The sequence below is a fragment of the Artibeus jamaicensis genome, unplaced genomic scaffold, assembly GCF_021234435.1.
Source record: "Artibeus jamaicensis isolate MK-2021 breed Jamaican fruit bat unplaced genomic scaffold, CSHL_Jam_final contig_76, whole genome shotgun sequence".
Taxonomy (NCBI): Eukaryota; Metazoa; Chordata; class Mammalia; order Chiroptera; family Phyllostomidae; genus Artibeus; species Artibeus jamaicensis.
Window position 1 is genome coordinate 2,706,954 of NW_026521954.1, and position 19,063 is coordinate 2,726,016.

At 44.9% G+C, this 19,063-nt stretch overlaps 1 protein-coding gene across 7 annotated transcripts in view; it reads left to right on the plus strand.

The window, feature by feature from the left end:
- Positions 1 to 19,063, plus strand: part of APBB2 (amyloid beta precursor protein binding family B member 2) — a 318,379-nt gene that overhangs the window by 192,392 nt on the left and 106,924 nt on the right. For 5 of the 7 annotated variants that reach the window (XM_053672308.1, XM_037138053.2, XM_037138057.2 and 2 more), the window contains one exon: positions 18,481 to 18,689. In XM_053672308.1, the coding sequence (XP_053528283.1) occupies positions 18,481 to 18,689 (209 nt within the window). The remainder of the gene's footprint in view (positions 1 to 18,480; positions 18,690 to 19,063) is intronic. The other 2 variants (XM_037138055.2, XM_037138058.2) reach the window with 1 other exon arrangement.

The following is a 19,063-nucleotide window of genomic DNA, read 5'->3' on the forward strand; positions in this document are numbered from 1 at the left end:
AGATGTCCAACAGTGAGATTATCTGGGTGGCTAGGAGCGACAGTGGGCCTCCATCCACTCCCCGTCCTGTCTCCTTTGACTCAGAGAATCAGTTGCTAGTGAGAGTGCATTCTTCAGAAGGGATGAGACAGAGGATGGGCAGCTTCCGACTCGGGAAGACTTAGGATAGTATCAGTAACCGTGAGGGCAGAATATGTTTTGAAAAACCCCTAATTACAGGCCTGGTGTGGAGAACTAAAGCGCATGTTATTATTATCCACAAGGAATGTAGTTGCTAAGCTCAATTTTATTGATCAAAAAAAAGCCCAGCCTGGTTCTATCATTTAAGGGGATTTAAACAGATTATACTTGGTAACCTTGGGTTGAAACACATTTCCTCTACATTCCAAAATTGGTCACTGTATTCTTCACGTAACCTGGTCGATCCTCATCTTCTCCCTCTGAACATAAGCTTGTTCAAGGCGATACAGCTGGAAGTCATGTTGTCATGGCAACAGTTACAGGCTGGGAGGAGGGGCTCTTTCAAATGGCCAGTGGCTGGGTTTTTAATCACTGATTTATAGTGATAGCAAAATTAGAGAGGAATATAGAATTTGTAATTATATGTTATCTTGGCTCTGTTTTCACTTCTATCGCTGACATGTAATTTGTGAACATGCATTAAACATATAATTTTCATGCTAATGCACACAACTCCATCTTGTCTATTTTCTATCTTGTCAGTAATAATATTCTCAAAGCCTGTGGACTTTCCTGCTCAAACTTTCTGTAGCATTTTGTTGCTATGTAATGAATCCTGAGCTCGTGAACACTGTTGTGAAGCCCTATGAAAAGAGTCTTCCCCCTCCCGTTCAGCTTTCTGTCCAAGGCATCATTGCGGAACCCACACATGTACCAGCCGCCCTTGACTCCACACCTCGGGAGCTGAGGGAGAGGGGTGTCCCTCTCGAAAACTGCAATACTAAGTAGAAAATCGACCTAAATGATTTGTCTCTGAAAGGAGGTGGTAGTACAGGGAGGAACAGGTTAATTTTTAAATGGGTGCTTAGGGGAAATTTTGTGGAAGAAGCAGTCCTTGAAGAATGGCCACGGTTGGAAAGTGGAGAGGAAGGAGATGCCAGTTGAAGGGAACAGCATAAGCAAAGGCACATGGACGCTAGAATGTACGTACGGGGTGTCGGGACCACGAGTGTCCGTTTTGCCTGGACTGGAAGGGGCAGAGGGCATGAGATGTCAGAGGGCATGGGAACCACTGAGGAGGGCCCTGGATGCACTGCCATGCCCAGGGCGGTCCATTTGGTTTGAACAGGAAGGGGAGTGAGAGGCGGTTGAAAAGGCGGTCCTTTGGGAATTATAGCAGGCGTGGGCTTAGAGGAGCAGTGTGGTCACCATGACCAGTTGTGAACCATCTGAAGATCTAGGCGAGTTCCCGGGAGCTGGGACGGACGCACTGCTGTGGGTTGGAAGCCAGGCAGGAGCGTGGAGCTGTGCACTGCTCTGGATTCGGTTCCTGAAATAGGCCGTTTCACATAGTGAGCAACATGCCTTACAAGCTCCGCTCTGGTGTGGGACTGCCTGCCTTGAGTCCCAGCTCTGGCTCTGGGGCGTGAGTCACTTTCTCTGTGTCATCTACAAAATGAGATAGCACCGCCCTTAAAAGTAAGAAGATGAATCAGTAAGTGTGAAGTGCTTGGAACAGTGCTTGGCACACGATAGACTTCTCTCGTTCTCGGGGAACATGAATGTAGATGCCGATGTTGATGGAATGTGAAAGCATCGCTGAGCACGTGGCACTTCTTTATAATTTCCTTAAGCGGTGTCAAGGGAGTAAGTTACCTGCCTCTACCCCTCACCGGACATCTTATCTGTCCCTGTAGGGACGCTCACTCACGGTTAATCAGGATACTGGTTGACTATCCACCACTTGCCAAGGGTAGTAGTACTCAGTGCTAGGGTTACAAAGATGAAAATACAAGGGTTTTGTCCTAAAGGAACACAGTGGCTTCTAAAAGGTGGCAGTTGGTTCATACAAAAGATCGTAGGAAAAATAGTCCCTATGTGACAAAGGACCACATGTAATAGGTAAAGAGGGGGTAGAGAGAGAGAGAGTGCACCAGCATGTACGTGTTGGGGGTGGAATTACCGAATACCATGTGCTCTCTACATTACTAATGCCAAGGTCCTTTGGATTTTAAAGAGCATCTTTCTGAATGCTTAAATCATATATTGGTGCATCTATATTGGTAAATGATATCAGATTTTTCAACTAAGTCTTATTATTGTCCATCATAGTTCCAGAATGAGTTATAGTAGAACATTTCCTTTCTTCTAGTCTGGTTTCAAGGACTGGGTTTAAATTTCTGAAGAGTGGCGTTCATCCTAAAGATAGTTTTAAATGAGAAAAACAGAAGGTTGTGAGTGCTTCAGAACTGTTGGCAATTCCTTACCTAGAATCCTGAACTACTTTTGTGTCCTTCCAGTCAGGGGACCACATTGTGTTATTCATAACCTTCCAGTTTGAGGCTTCAAAGAAACTTTTACCAAAAGGATCCCTCTTTTTCTCCTGTCTTCCTGGAAGCCTCCAGACCAGTACTGTCCATTGGAATTACAGTGCAAAGCACATATGTGATATTAAATAGTCTAATAGTCTAACAGGTGAAATTAATTCTAATAATATTTTATGTAACCCACTCTATCTGCAATATCATTTTGACATATAATCCATATACAATCACTGATGGATGATTTTACAATAAAATAAAACAGAATTTTTTATTCTCTTTATTGTACTGCGTTTCCCAAATCCAGTGTGTGTGTGTGACGCTGACGGCCACCTCTCTTTGGATTCGCCGCATTCCGTGCACTCGGTAGCCCTGTGCGACTCCTGGCTGCAGCATCGGACAGCACGGCTCCGGAACCTCAGGCTTCTCAGAGCCCTCGGCTACTTCAGGGATCTAAACAAGGGTTGTTATCATTGACGATCTTTCCTTAGTGTTTTTATTGTTAAGGAGAACACATAAAGTAAACAGGGAGTTTGTTTGGGACCTCAGACAGTTGAGTTCATCACACACCACAGTTCACGATGCATTTCCATCTCTGGTCCCTGTAGAACATCTCTCCAGTCTTAGTGCCGATTTACTGCCTTTTATTCCTTTATCGCCCCTCCGTCCTCTCCACACACAGGCCGCCATCCTAGTGTGTTTAAAGTGTGACTTCTGTTCAAAGTATACTTGCGATGTACACTGTTGTTTTGTGTGTGTGTATGTTCTTAATGTCTTTAAAGGGTATTTTTTCCCCTGTGCTGTGTTTTAGGATCTATCCGTAGGCTGTGTGCACATCTAACACATTGCTTCTTGTTGCTCTATGGTGTTCGTGATGGGACTCCAACACGTTGTACTGTCCCCTTCGTAGAACAGTGGGTTCCCGGAGTGCCTCCATTTGCTCCGCTCCTCGGGTAACCCCACAGGGAACACCCTGCTGCGGATCCACCCGTGGAACCATGTGGGAAGGTGTGTGGAATATACGCTTAGTGTTGCTGGGTCATAGGGCATATATATTGATCTGTTTTGGAAAAAAAATTGATCTTACTGTTTTTGATGGATATACTTTTACACAATCTCGTTCAGTGAAAACCACAGCATTGCAATGGTTTTGCTGAATCAGACCCCTTGGGCTGGTAGGGTGAATCACGTTGGGGCTTATTTTTTCAGAAATTAAATTCTCACAGAAACGTTTCTCATACAGACCCAATGGCCATGAAAGAGGTCAAGCTCTCCCAGGGTGACCAGTTCAAATCTGGGCCAAGTGCACGTGTAGCCTGTATTCACATGAGAGGATTTGCAATTCTATCAGCAGAGCATAGTGTATATATTTTAAATAAATTAGTCAACGAAGCAGAAAATGGAAGAAAAAATTTATTACCCTTAAAAAAATAATCCATGGAAAATTTTCACTGAAAATACACTCATGCTTTTGAAAGTAGTTTGTACTGTTTGTTTCTCCAAAGGGAATTTTTTCAGAGAAAACAGTATTTTCTTTCACTAGCTCCTTTCCGCTCCTGGCTGCATGGGTGGGTACCTCCCACTGTACTGTTTTCTAAAGAGAGGGGTGTGTCCTCTCAGTTCACCCATCAAAGCACATCTGTGACATCAGAAGACACACAAAGTTTGTTTCCACGAGGAAGGGAGCACAGACAGCCATCGAGGGCGGGGTTCTCCACATAGTCACTCACTTGTCCCCACTGATCTCTGCCTGTTTTGTCCGCAACAAGGAAGACTTTGACACAGCGACTGATTCATTCGCTTCCAGCGAATGTTCCTCTGGACCCACTTCTGAGATCTGAGGGGCATTTGTGTGTGCTGAGCAGAGTCTTCCTCAAAGGCCTCAAAGTTATAGTCATTTCTTTCAGAGAAAAAGGAATGGGAAGAAAGTTGAGGAGGAAGTTGCTTGGAAATACCAGAATTCAAAAACAGATAGTCCATCATTTATTAACTATTATTCGATCTAGAAAGAAGGAACTGAAATTTTGTATGAGTCAGTTTTCACAAGTGAGAGGCTTAGATTTTTGAAATGAGAAAAAAAAAACCCTCTCTATTTCTGTAGCATAATAAATTTGGAATCCTTCCCAGACATCCTGTAGATAAGAAACCTTTAACACTTCAAGAGCATTTTTCTAGTAGGAAATTAATTACAGTATATTGGCTAGAATTTGAGGCCTAGAGGGTTAACCAGTACATTTGTGGGTGAATAAAAACTAGCAAACGGTAATTCTTGTTCCTTTTTTTGACACCATAGCAAAGTAGAGCTCAGCAAGCAGGCTGATTAGTGGTACCTCCCACACTCATTGTCCCTTTTTCTCTGTCCTTCCTTCTTTCCTGTCATTGATCTCCTGTTTGATAGAGCTTTCATTTGTATAGAGATTATCTAAGCAGCCCCTGTAGTTTCAGGGATGAAATATAAAAAAGGGAGCCACTCTTGACTACATTCACTTACATGCAGACAACTTACAGTGCGTACCTCCTGTGTATGAGACGTATTTGTGGTACCTTGGTTGATTAAATAAAAAGAGGAGCAAGCCTAGTCCTTGCTTTAAGGAACTTAGATCTGTTTAAGTTGTGATTAATAGCATCTCTATGATACTTTTTTGCTATTGGGGACCCACAGTTTAAACACCAAATAATTCTATGCCTAATCATTACAGAAAGGGAGACCTTCTAAACTTGAAGCACTAATTTATTGTTTGAGCTTTTGAGGATGTTTATTTTATTTACTTGTCCTTTTCTGAAATTTTGGCTCAATTACCTAATATTGTCGTATGCTGGATTCTATTTTGAGAAGCATTAAAAAAAAGATACTTTCTACACATGTATCCCTGGCAGATGGGATTCACAAATACCCCTGCCTCTTTTCTTCCAGTAGTCCCAGCATCATTGAAAATTTCAGGGCTCTGCCCATCACTCTTTTAATGGTGGGAAGAAAAACCAAGCTATGGCACAGGTGTGCAGCAGCTAATTAGTTTCGCCATTCTGTTTCCCCTGGAGAATCTTTGCTTTTCTCTTCTGACCTAGAATTAGAGGGGGTAGGAGGAGGAGGATGGTGTAGGTTAAATAACTAAAAAACATGGTGTAGATTAAAGAACTGAATCAAGTGCATGGCTGGGTGTTCCACGTGGTTGGTTGAATCCTGATATGTACTTCTTGAGGTTTGCGAAAAATTAAGCCCAACCCTGAATTTGGCGTTTTTGACAAGAGTTGGAAATGAGGTTAGGATGCTTTGATTGGCAGGTGGTGGAAAATGAATGAATGATAACTCATTCATTTATGTTATGAAGTTATGTTCCAACAATATGTTGCTTTAGAAGAGGGTTGGAGAATTTCGGAGTCAGGAACTTGCATTTTCAAATTGTATAATTTAGATGTCTGTAGTTGGGGAGTGAATATGGGATTGCAAAGCTAAATTGCTTGAAGCTCTTTCCTTCCCAGGTATTGGGCCTGGAATTTAGTTTTCTGCCATTAAATGGATAAGTTAGGATCAACCCCAACTGCTAGTAATACAAGACTGTAAAACAGCAGTCGCCCATTACAATAGACATTGATTTTCCTTTCACCTAGAAGCCTGGCAGTGGCAGTCCACTCATGTCCTGGCACTGTTTCACAAAGACCTCAGGAACCCGGATTCCTTGACCCTACTGCTCCAGCATCCCTACGATTTACCTGTGTCCTCATGGTCCAAGGTGGCAGGTCTGTTCCAACGAGAAAAATGCTTTCCAGCTATTTTATAAGGAAGGCTCTGAGACACTGCCATACATTTCTTGTACTTATACCCCAATGACTGGTATGTTACCTACATAGCTACACCCAGCTGCCAGGGAGGCTGGGAAATGTATTCTGTATTCTGGGTGGCCATGTGTCTGTCTAATCAAAAGTTTTTATTGCTTTGAAGAAGACACTAGACACTGATGAGTGAACACCTTGCATTGTCTGCTACAGTACCTTATTTATGAAAACCAAATATCAGGCTTTTCATATGCAAAGGGAAAAGTACAGAATGGTTTGCCTAGTTAACTTTATTATTTTAAAAATCTGTTTATATTTTTAAAGGTTTTATTTATTGATTTTTAGACAGAAGGGACAGGAGGGAGAAGGGGAGCGAGAGAAAAGCGATGTGCAAGATACATCGGTCGTTGCCTCTTGCACATCCCCAACTTGGGACGTGGCCCTCAACCCAGGCTAGGGCCACGGTGCCCTGACTAGGAATCAAACCAGTGACCTTACATTACAGTTCACAGGCCAGCACTCGGTCCACTGAGCCACACCCAGCCACAGCAAAAATTGTTTACATTTAATTACCTATTGTTCAGTCTGAATACAGTTTACAACAAGATTTACGTCCATCTGAATGCGAGGTGAAACCTTCGTTTCCAGTTGCTGCCTTTGTACCTCCAGTCCTATTTCCCACATGCTAAGCTCCTCTTAGAGTTGGTGCTTAGAATAAGTTTCTGTTTTGATAAACTTCTTCTATTAGACAACTAAATCTTTGTAAATTTTTGGATCAAGAAATTAAATTTTTTCGCAACTCCCCGGCTTTATTCTTTTTGTTATTTTATTGATTGAATTACATGTTTTATGTAAATTGCTTCAAGTTCTTTTTTAATTCAGGTAGAGAATAAACATCTTGGAAGAGTCATAAAAAATAGCTTTTAGCACGATCCCTTTAAATGTGTTTTTAAAGTTAATTTCAGAAGAACAGTGTCTTCATTTTTATTTTGCTTGCTTGTTTGTTTTGTTGTTTACAAAGACACTGAAATAGAGAACAGGGGGACAGCGACCAGAGGGGAGAGGGGAGGGAATTTAAGGGGAAATAGGGGAGGGGTTTAGAGGAACAAGTATAAAGGACACAGGGGCAATAACTAAGGGGGTGGGAATGGGAGGGAGGTGGGGTGCATGGGGGAGGTGGGCTGGGATGGGAGTAATAGACAGAAAATTGCACTTGAAAAATAATTTAATATAAATAAATAAATAAATAAATAAATAAATAAATGAATGAAAATTTTTCTGTGAACTCCTTCATACCACTCATATTCTAAAATCTTATTTTACATCAAATATTGAAGCTTGTCCACTGAACACTAGGGCAGACTGAATAATTTACTTAGTTCTGCTGATTTTTAAAGGGCATTTAACCTTTAGAAATAGACAATGCGTAGAATGATTCCCAAACAAAAATACACTGAGATTTCTCCAGAATCAGTGACAGCCAGTTTCCCCACCTTGACTGAGTTATCTGACGTTGCTGAAATCTGTTTCTTCACCTGTAAAATGGGGGTGTTGCCCCTCCACCTGCGTCGCAGATCTTGTGGGGTCACTGGACTAGTCACAGCATCTTGAAAGTCTGGTCGTGGCCTAGCAGTGCCTGTGCTTGTTCTCATATTGGAAACAAAATGGATGCATTTGAATCGATGGGTGTGTAGTTCTCTGGGCTCCCACATGTACGTTTTGACCTTGGGAAAGGTCGCATCCTCTCCAGCTTGTGTTTCCAATGTGCTGATGAAAGGCCAAATTGTCGTTTGTCCTTGAACACTGTCTGTTTCCTAGATTCTCAAAAATCACCTCTTGTTCTAATAGTTAATGTAGCTGGGAAGTCAAGTCCTGGGGTGCCACCATTTAAAATAATAATGACCTTGAACTTGGCCAGGCAACCCTGGAATAGCTCCCACCTTGTCGTCATTACAGCCCGAGGAGGAATATAGCTCTGGGAGAAAAGTATATCGCAGATTCTGACAAAGTAATGGAAAAGAAAATTGGCTCTGTTTAATACACTTTGAAACCCATCTACCTTGAAAGAGTATGGTGCCAGTAATGATTCTATCCATCTAATAATATGAGAACCAAAGGAAAGTTCCTGCCTCTGATGGTGTTTTGTTTTCTCTCTTCTAACTGCTTACCACGACATGATCGTCCAATGCGTATGTTGTGTGGTTGGGTTGGCTGAGGGTCAGGCAGCTGGGCACATTTTCTGAATGATGGGCAGTTACCCTGGCTTAATTTTTGTGGATAGATCTTCCTAGAACACTAGGAAGTATGTTTAGGAATGGGCACTAATCACCCAAACTTAAAAGCAAGGAATATTAGACCCAATATGTCGGTCTTTTTGTCAAGCCTGATGAGCCCCATCGGGTATGAAACAAGGTGTATTGTTGCTGTTCCATAGGTTCGTGGTATAGTCTCAGCTGGAGGTAAAAATAATAAGCCTGCCTGGCAATTTTACATAAATAGCTTGTGATTGTGACTTTTTAAAATTATTAAAAATTGATGATTTCAAGAGAATGCCCACCTGCACTCATTCTCCATTCATTATTATGATTAAATTTTGGATTTTGGGCATTTGTGGTTTTCCCCACAGGTTTTTCCTGACACTTCTTAGAAAAAATGAAATCGAGGTTACCGAAATGGTCTGTAGCTTTCTTAAAATAAAATATAAATCTCCATTCATGTTTTATGTTCTCATTTTTTACTCTTTTGGGGGGCTGGGGACATGGCCCTTAAGCCTCTGGCTTCTCAGCGGTGGTCGGAAGGGAGGCCACCTCGTACTCTGTGCTCACTGCAGAAGGAGACAGCGTTCACAGGTTGCATTTCATGTCACGTGAGGTTTTCACTGTCTCCTCTTATAACTTGTAAGGAAATCAGTGTCTTCCTGTATGTATATCAGGTGTTTAGCATGAGACCTTTCTGATGATATTGAAAATATCTGTGGCCAAGTCACACGATTAACCTCAATTATATGTACGTATAGGTATGGATGATATTTCCAAATACCAGTTTTTCCTTCAAATAATTTTCAGCCGCTCATGTCCCACCCCATTGAGTTTTTAAGCCTGTCTTTGCAGAGTCCCGCTGACTCCTGTGTCAGTTCTGGTTAACGGTCCGTGAACAGAGAGGTGTATTGTCCCGTTTATCTCCCGCCAACATCAGATCAGTTCCCATTCACATACTTTTGTGAGGCTGTGAGAGCAGAAGCAGTCCCAAAGGGAAGACGCCTTCGGTAACACAGCACGCCTACCCCACTGTTTTGTTTGGACTTCGTTTCTCCTGCGTTAACGGCTCAGCTACATGACATAACACAGCCATGTGCTAATTAAAGAAGTGCTACATACTCCAACCAGAGATGCATTCATTTCCACATAGACATGCCGTGGCCCAAGTCATCATGTAGTTTTCTTGATCTACATAAAAACTACCTTTTTGGCAAAAACACATTTGGTCATTGCAAACTCTTAGAAATCTTAAGTTTTTAAAATGACAGGCACTGTGGTCGATACCATTTCAAAAATGTTGTGTCCCCAAAGCCACATTTGAATGAAGCAATTAATAGCTAATAATAACAGATTTATTGAGTACTACGCGCCTGACTTTGTGCTGGGCACTGTGTTCTACGTCCACCCCAGGAGGGCGGAGTTGTCAACACTCCTGGCCCACGCAGAGCAGGCAGGCCATTGGGAAGTAAGCCTTTTGTCCGAGGTCACACAGCAAGCCTGAGTTGGGGCTGAGGTTCAAGGCTGTCAGCTGACGCCAGAGCTCCTGTCTCGATAGTAAAATGGCCCTGCGGCTAAAAATGTAGCAGGGTGAGCTCCGCAAAGGCTGTGTCTCCAGCAAGTTTATATTAAGAAATCCTGTGTTGATCTTATGCCAAAATACTTAATTAAAAGATACAGAGTAGGTAGTGTTACAGAGCCCAAATTCCAGGCCTATTTAAATAATGAGTTCTTAGAGTCTTTACTCAAAAATTTTTAACAGAAAAATCCTCAGCTACAAATAGTGCCCTATTGCAAGAACACTCAAAACCTTAATATTAATTCTGTTGAAGAACAGTATGGGAAAAGGCATTAGGAAGTCAACACTCCCCGAACTGTTAAGAGTTCATTACAACTGGTAGAGAAGGCTGCTCCAGGAAAGGTTGGTTGGGGGGATGTGGAATTTTCTAAGGCTGCGGTCGGCATTTCAGGCTCTCATTGATGCTTTGCAAACGATTATCAAGAAACTGTTCTGGTGAGCTTTCCTTCCCTCTTTCTGGCAGGCTGCTGGGTCAGGACCCCGAGAGCTCACAGATCTTAAACACTGTGGGCCTCTCCTTCCCCTGTTTCCATAGTCACTGTTTTTGCCAGTTCCTTTGGCTGAGGACCATTTTGCCCCAGTTCTGAGCAGCTGTCTATGCTGCTCGGAACCCTCAGCAAATCGACAAGTAATGGTCTAGACCCAGAGTCCTGGCTCTGTGCTATTGTCTTGTTGTCTTCAATAAAACTAAAGGAATTGAGGGGGGAGTGGGGAGGAACCAGAGAGAGAGAGAGAGAGAAAGAGAGAGAGAAGAAAACAGCGAGGCCCAAAGGAAGCAGACCACCAGCTGATCAGAAAAAGAGTTCTAAAGCTAAACCCAAATGGTTTGCATTAAAGCATCTGGATCCCTCAGGAATATCATCCCTTAAAAGAGTAGTTAGTAGCAGCTGCAGCTAAGACTTTGGAAGAGTTTTTTTCTTCTCCAAGAATGGGAGCTTTGTGCAAATTATTCTTCTGATTTTGAAAACACAGATCACACAAGACCTTCAAGAGTTTTCCTTCGCATAGAGGGTGAATTCTTAGCCTTTAAACCTTACCTCAGACCTTACCCCTCACTCGGGTGACTTTTTCATTAAAATGACCTGACACGTGGCTCTTTGCTGCCTCATGGTCTTTGTACTGGCTGTTCCCTCTGCTGGCAATACTGTTCTCTTGTCTCTTCCCAAAGCTTGGCACCTTCTAGTTCAGGGAAACATTATTCCTCAGGAACCTTCCCACACCATCCCAGCCAAATAGGCCACCGCATCCCCAGGCACAATGGATCGCGTGACCTAATTTGCCTCTTATTCATTACCGTGTTCACAGCTTCTAGAATAGTGCTCGACATTCATAGGAGTCCCTCGGTACAAGAGAATGAATGAATATGTGGGTGAATGAATGAATATACAGTCCCATTTTACTTTTGTGGAGCCACTAGTTAGATGGAGTTTGATTGAAAAGAATGATTACCTTTCCTGTTTTCCCCAGGCCAATGGTTCTTAAAAGTGTGGCTCGGAAACCAGTAGCATGCAATCAGTGCCGTCTGGGCACTGTTAGCCGTGCCGATTCTCAGACCCACTGAGTCAGAAGCTCTGGGGATGTCCCCCAGTGACCTGTGTTTTCCTGGGCCTCCCAGTGACCTTGATGCTCGAGAACCACTACTGCCCAGCCTGGGTCTATCTGATGACCTCTGTGTCTGCAGCCCTAAGACAATGGCTGGCAGAGCAGATAGGAAATATTTGTTGAATGAGTCAACCTATCTCCTCTTTCCTCCCACCCCTCCTCCACGCCACGCACACCTAGGGCACCCCATACACCAGTGGAGAGGAAGGGAGTGAGCACCCTTCTGAGGACCTGAGGGGAAGCCTTTCTGCCCTGCACTGCAGACCTTACCGAACTGAGAATCCTGGCTAACCCCCTCCTTCTCCCTGTGGCCTCCAGGCAGGAGAGGAAATTTCCAGCTGCTGTTGCTAGGTGCTAATTTGTTTTCATTTGACCCTCAGATTCCTGCAAGTGAGCCCAGGGGAGAGAATGATTAGAGGCCGGTTGGCCCCACACACAGGCCCTACTGCTGTGGGGGGAGTAGGGAGCAGGTCCCTGCAAAGACACTGGGGTGGAGCCAGGCCAGTGGCACAGGCGCCAGAGGTGGCTGGAGGGGGCAGGTCTTGCTGCTCACTGATGGGCTCCTGGTTTCCATGCCAAGTATTGCTTTTGGCCCAAGAGGCTCCCTGCTCAAGAGGGACTTTCTGAGCTGCTCAGCCTTGCTATTTTTACACTCTGACTTCCAGGGCCTGCTTCCTGTCTCCTCACAAAGGAACAGAACTACAAACAATGAAGGACCAGAGAGCCACTTTGAAGGGGCACCTATGGCTTTGGGCTCCAGCCTGCCAGCCTGTGCCTTTGCCTTCGGAGGGATGCAGGGGTGACAGGAGACAGTAAAGCATCTTAGGTGCAAGATCCTCTGGGACAGGTGGGAGGGAGAAGTGGGCAGTGTGCTTGTGGGTGGAATTGATCCTGAGGCCAGTAAAGGGCAGGCCCAGATTATGGGGAGCTGGAGTGGCTGTCCCGATTTCCTGGGTTTACTGGGAGCAGCATTAGGGAGAGAGGCACAGAAAGGAAGACCCTACGCAAAACCCGCATTGGAAGTGTCTTCCTCGGGCTTGGGGTGGGTCGGGGCTCAGGACTAGTCCCCTGGAGTGAATCTTGGTGCGGTCACTTACCGGTGGTCTGACCTTGTTCAGGTCAGCTGGCTGGGCTCGGAGCCTCGGCATTGCAGCCATTGTGATCTTTTTCTTTTGTTTCTTCTCTATTCACATTCTAATTTCCATACTGATTTTTCTTGGGTCTTTGAAAAAGTGAACTCCATGTCTACATAGGGACACAGTTTACCCCCTGGGGCTTAAACCACACTGCTGTCCTCTCGGAAGTGTGGCCAACGGTAGTATATTCCTCCTAGGGCAGCCGTGGACTCACCGTGGTCAGCATCCTGTGCTTGTCTCTTCACTGTTACTAACAGCATCATTGTTACCAGCACTTAGGACCTCATAGCAGCATGAGGAAGACTTGTGTTTAAGCCTGGAAAGTCCGGGATTCCTGTCCTGACTCGCCGATATTCCCGGTCCTGCCTTCTAGCTGAAATCGATGTGAGCATGACGTGATCACGGGGGTGCGGACCTGCTTTACTTTGTGGGTGGGCAACTTTTGTCTTTTAGTGAGGTCCCCAGACCCACAGTGCGGGAAAAGCTCAAGAATCATACAAATACAAGGATACTTTATTCATTTGGGGATGGTTTGTGTTTGAGAGAAACCCAGGAAAAGTTTTATTTTTTTAATTTTGTAGTATTTAATTTTTTTTGCCTCTACATTAATTGACATCTGTGAAGCAGCCACATGGCGGTCAGGGGCCCTGTGTGTGCTGGGAGAAAGCCCAGCAAGGCATGCTGGGTAAAACCTGGTCCGGCCTGACCTTCTCAGGTCCTCAAAGCCCCGCCCTGCAGAGGGAACCCGACTGACCTTCTTCTGGAGTCACCATAAGGTTATCATGACCTTTCACCCTTCCCTTTGAACCGTCAGGGTCATTTAATCCCATAAATTCTGTACTGAGCATTTTCCTTTGGACTCGGGAAAATATTTTCTTTACGATGACTTTAGGGGACTTAATATATTATTACGTGGTCAGCTTGGAGACATGGAATCCGATAATGCCAGCAGTAACAGTGGCCGTTTATTTTGTGAATGTGCCTCTGCTATGCCAACCTTTATTCTGAATGGAGGTAGGTACTGTTTTCTTCGCCATGTTACAGATAAGCATCTGACGCCCAAAGAAGTTGGGTAACTTGTCCAAGGTCATTCAGATAGTGACTGACCCAGCCAGACAGGAAGGGCCCCCAGAGCTCTCACTCGTGGTGTCCATGCCAGGCTGCATGACGCCATGTCTAGAGCCTTTGTGGGCTCCCTCCACCTCTCATTTCACTGGCATACTGGACGGTACTCTGCAGGCTTTCTGTGTGTTTCTCCACCTTAACTCTCCTGTTGATCTCTCCCTGACTAGTACGCATGGTTGGTCCGAGTTGCAGGCCTGCAGCGGGCAGCTCTGTGGCAGAGTCCTGCTCTGTCGTATGCTGTCAATACCGAACTGAAATTCCTGCGGTTACTGTTGCACAATGACTCACCCAAAATGAGTCTGGAGGGCCTTCAGGATATTCCCACTGAGAGCTGAGAATTCTGTGTTGTGACCTCAGAACTAGGAGGGGTGCAGGGCAGAAATGCAGTTTGATAACTGCTGAGGTTCAGAAGGACAGTGACACTCTCCACCACAGCCTTTCCGCGAGGCCGGCTCCTTGCTTTTTCTTCAGCAAAGCTGCCTAAGTAATTTTCCAAGAATTGAAAGGGGTTGGAACATTCCCTAAGAACCAGGTGTTTACAGATTTTCCTCTTTTGGTTCATCTGCGTGTCCTCCTTCATGTCCTCGGGGGCACCCAGCTAAGGGTAGCCTTTTCAGCGGCTTTGCAGTATTTTGCACAGTCTTATGACACAGTAGCTTTGTGGTGTTTAGATATCTTGGCCCTGCTGGTCTCTTGCTTTCGATATGGTTTCGAGCTTTATTTTTAAGCAAAAAAAATTTAAACGACTGATCCCCGTTGCGAGGGAAATTGTACGTACAACACCAATATGTAAAACAGATAACAGCGGTACTGTTGTGGTGAACCGGCTCTGGAAGACCCAGAATTCCACCCCCTGCACCACTGTCTCCGTCCCCAGTTTGAGAGCAATTGAAAACCACTGAGTGAGGTCCAAGGTACTTAATATATACAAGGGGGGACCCCCAAAATGGAATTTATTTAAAATTATAAAAGTTGTGTTTATTCTTACATGGTTAAACGTCAGCCACCTTCAAAGTACTTTCCACTTGATGCAATACGCCTATCGAGATGTTTTTTCCACTGTTCAAAACAGTTTTTGAACTCGTCGATTCTGATGCCTTTCAGTGCTTCTGCTGTTTTTTTCTTTCACCTCTTCCACATCGGAAAGATGTTTCCCTTTAAGGACTTTTTTCATCTAGGGAAACAAAAATTCACTCGAGATGTGATTGGGTGGAGAGGGAGGGTAAGGCCCAGGGGTCATGCTGTTTTTGGTCAAAAACTGCTAAACACTCAGGTGTGGGCAGGTGCACTTGTAAATCATCCATTATGAAATAGGCAAACATGTTGAGTCTTCAAAAAAAATTAACTGAAGCTGAACGCAGCCTCTCACAACACTGCCAGCTGGTACACTGATACAGATGGGCTTCTAGAATGCTAACCTAACAGGGGAAGCCTGTACTACAAGGGGCCTGCCCTCCAGAAGATAATTCCAGTTTTGGGGGTCCCCCCCTTGTACATCATTTTATGTAGAAAAACAAAACAAATTGGGGCTGTGAACACTAAACAGAATGGAGTATAATAGGGCTGAGGTGCCTCAGAAGACATATTTCATACTTTTTCTTGTCAAATATATCTATAAAAAAAGAAACTAAATCTCAACTCCAAGTGTCTTGGCTTCCAGCCCAGAACTCTTTCTACTTTCTCCCATTGTATTTCTTTTTTGAAAAATATTTATTTATTTATTTTTAGAGAGAGGAGAGGGAAGGAAAAAGAGTAGGAGAGAAACATCATTGTGTGGTTGCCTCTCATGTGTCCCCTACTGGGGACCTGGCCTGCAACCCAGGCAGTGCCCTGACTGGGAATCAAACCAGCGACCCCCTGCTTCACAGGCCCATGCTCAATCCACTGAGCTACACCAGCCAGGGCTGTATTTCTTTTCATCCCTGAGAAAGTGCACATGCACCATTGAGGGAAGCAGACATTGCTTCTACCCAGAAGCCAGTACTCCTGGGGGTTGGGATGTTGCCCTATTGAGTGAAACTGCATAGAACAGATTTCTTCAGAATCCCTTTTGCTAGGTGCCAATTTCCAAATCCCATCATTTAAGGCCTTCATTCCTCCATTCATCTCTCCCTCCATCTTTATCCTTTCTTCTTTCCATCTGTCCATTCTCCCATGCACCATCCATCCGACTCATTGTTGTGGTACCCTGCTGTGCTAGGTCTGGGGAGTAGGGTGGTGGACCAGGCAGACCTTCTGCCTGCCCTCGGGGGCTCACAGCCCTTACGACCAGTGCAGGATGGTGTGGAAGGGGTTCTGTAAATGGTCCTGGGACTGGGAGTGATGCTGTGGATGTGCCCACCTGGTTTCCTCCATCATTATCCCCTCACCATCATCCTCAGCTCCTACCAACAAATCACTCCCCACTCAGCAGAAACTCGGAATAGAAAACAAATATGAGCGGGTGGGTCTCGCTGAAGACAGAACAGCCCAGTCCCTGCCTTGCAACCCAGAGCCCCTCTCCTTTTGCCCCTGAGGTACCTCCTCAGACAGCCAGCCTTCAGAACACTGACCTTGGCCTCTGTCCTTGGTCTGACTTGATTTCATATTCTGATAGTGCTATGTATGTAGCTATTCTTTGTATATGCTAATGCCTCAGTTGTTGAGAAAGCTGAATAGATGTGTAAATTCAGGCTCTCAGACCTCGAAAACCACAGAAATGGTAACTAGCAGCCTTTTTATGTCCTTTCGGTTTCTAGCCCAGAGCTTGCCTTGGAGCCAGTAGCGGGGACGAGGGGACACTCCTGACTGGGCCTTCCTCAGCAGTCCCCAAACCCATGTTTCGCCTGCCCTTTCTCAGTTGAGACACCAAAAACAAAATTACTGCAGAAACAATCCCCTAAAACTAACACAGGACAAAGGAGTGTATACACATGTTCATTTCGAGTTTGAGTAACTTGAAATTATTTAATCATGCTTAATTTCCTGTCTGGGGAGGGGAAGTTTCCATCATAATTCGAGACAAGGGGCAGTTTTGCCTCTGGCAGATTTAAATGAGAAAGCGAAAGCCGGGATCCAAACAGCCTCGTGAAGGCACCTCTGTGCCCACCCCTGGTCTTAATCAGCCGCTTTGACTGGTTTCTTTTTCTTCTGTAACAGCCTCAGTGACACCTGCCCACGTGAGGCAGTGACATTTGCGCAGACAAGCCCCACACGATTTCTCACTGGATTGCAATGCAGTGCTCCGGCCTTTCTGAATAGCCACATAGAAAAGGGCCTAATCCTTAGAATGAAGTGACCCCGGTTTAGAGCCCAAGTTCCTTAAGTTTTTCTACCTGCCTGCTGCCGTTCGGCTGCCTGTGGCTCCTCCGTGATGCTCCCCTGTCCACGAATTTCTTATTCTATTCCTCTTCTCTCTCCTGTCTTCTCTAGCCCTTTAATCCATTTCATATTCTGCTCCAAAAAGGCCAATAAATGAGATTTGTCAAAGCAAACAGCTACCTAGTAAACATATAAAATATTCACACAGGCCAGGGAATAGCCAATTTATTTCATTCACCAGCCCTCACAGGATTTAAAATTATTTTTTGAATTTGAATGCCCTTGGACTTTGCACATGCCGGCCAGTTTGCCACAGTCCCTCCCATTCTCTGTCGTATTTCACGGCCACCCTGCTTTGTGTATTTATATTACAGGCCTGGGTTTAGAGTCAGTCTTGTCCCTGCCCTGAATACCAAGGCTTTTCCTGGCTGTCTTCCTTGGGAATCTTCTGTGTGCGATTTAGGGTTCTAGAGTTTTACAGAAGGCATTGCTACTTTGCAAAGGAGGAGTTATTAAAAGATATAAATACAGCATTCATTTATAGAAAGTAATTAAAGAAAGTAAGAGTTGTACTCATTGCTGGGAGCGTTATAAGATACCAGGCAGTAAATCTTACTAGTTTACAGATGAATGAGGTAGATTTTGTGTGTGACCTTGTGAAGTTTACATGGGTTGTTAATTCTGGCTAACAAAACAAACGAAGCCTGAAACATCACTGGAGGCAGAAACGACGAAACTGTGGCTGTCCCACTTTGGGCACATCCTGAGAAGGCAGGAGGAAAAGATGAAAACAAAACAGGAGGTGGACCGACACTGTGAAGGGAGCCACAGGCAGGAGTCTGCAGGAGCCGGGCAGGGCTGCTGAGGACGGGACACTGTGGGCATCGCTCAGCCACGGGGTCACCGAGAGTCAAGAGCAGCCATAGAGCTTTGGTTTGGTGGGAGGGTCTTGGAGCTGCCGGATGACTTGACAGTGGGTCTGTTATGCCCACAGCCCCGGACGCCACCCTTCCCTGCGGTTGTTTCCTCATCTTACTCCACGTCTCACCCCTTGTTGCCGCGCCCCGCGTCCACTGCGGGGCTGTGGTTCTTCCCAGCTGCATGAAGGACACATCTGTCTATGGAGTCTCCAGACTGTTGGCACTAAACTTGGACGACGATAACTCGTTTCCTCTCTTAACAAAACTCTTTTCTCCCCCATTTCCCAGCAGATATATGGAGTGATCACTCATTTCAGACCGACCCAGATTTGCCTCCTGGCTGGAAAAGAATCAACGACGTGGCTGGGACCTATTACTGGCACATCCCCACAGGAGCAACGCAGTGGGAACGCCCTGTCTCCGTCCCCGCAGATCTCCAGGGCTCTAGGAAAGGGTCCCTTAGCTCTGTAACACCGTCTCCCACCCCCGAGAACGAGGTAAAACGGAATGTCTTTTTAACAACTTAGTACAGGAGGTGCAACTTGTAGTATTTCTTTAGACTCATTGCTTCTGCCCCCACAGGTCATCAAGGTAAGCTTTTTGATGATCATGCATGTTGCATTTGAAACCTCAGCAAGGCTCCCTCTCAGTAAATAGGGTTAATAGTATCTTTCAGGGCAGTGTTTATTTTTGAATGGTTTTTGATCTCTTGAAACACTATTTCAGGTACAAAAAGTAAGAGGGACTGATTAATGAGAAGTGGTTAAGATTCCCCGGGGCTCCCAGAGACAATATTTCACTCTGTAGGTGCCATTGCATGGTGCTGACTCCATGAAATATTTACACACAGAAGAACAGCTCTTGGCCAGAC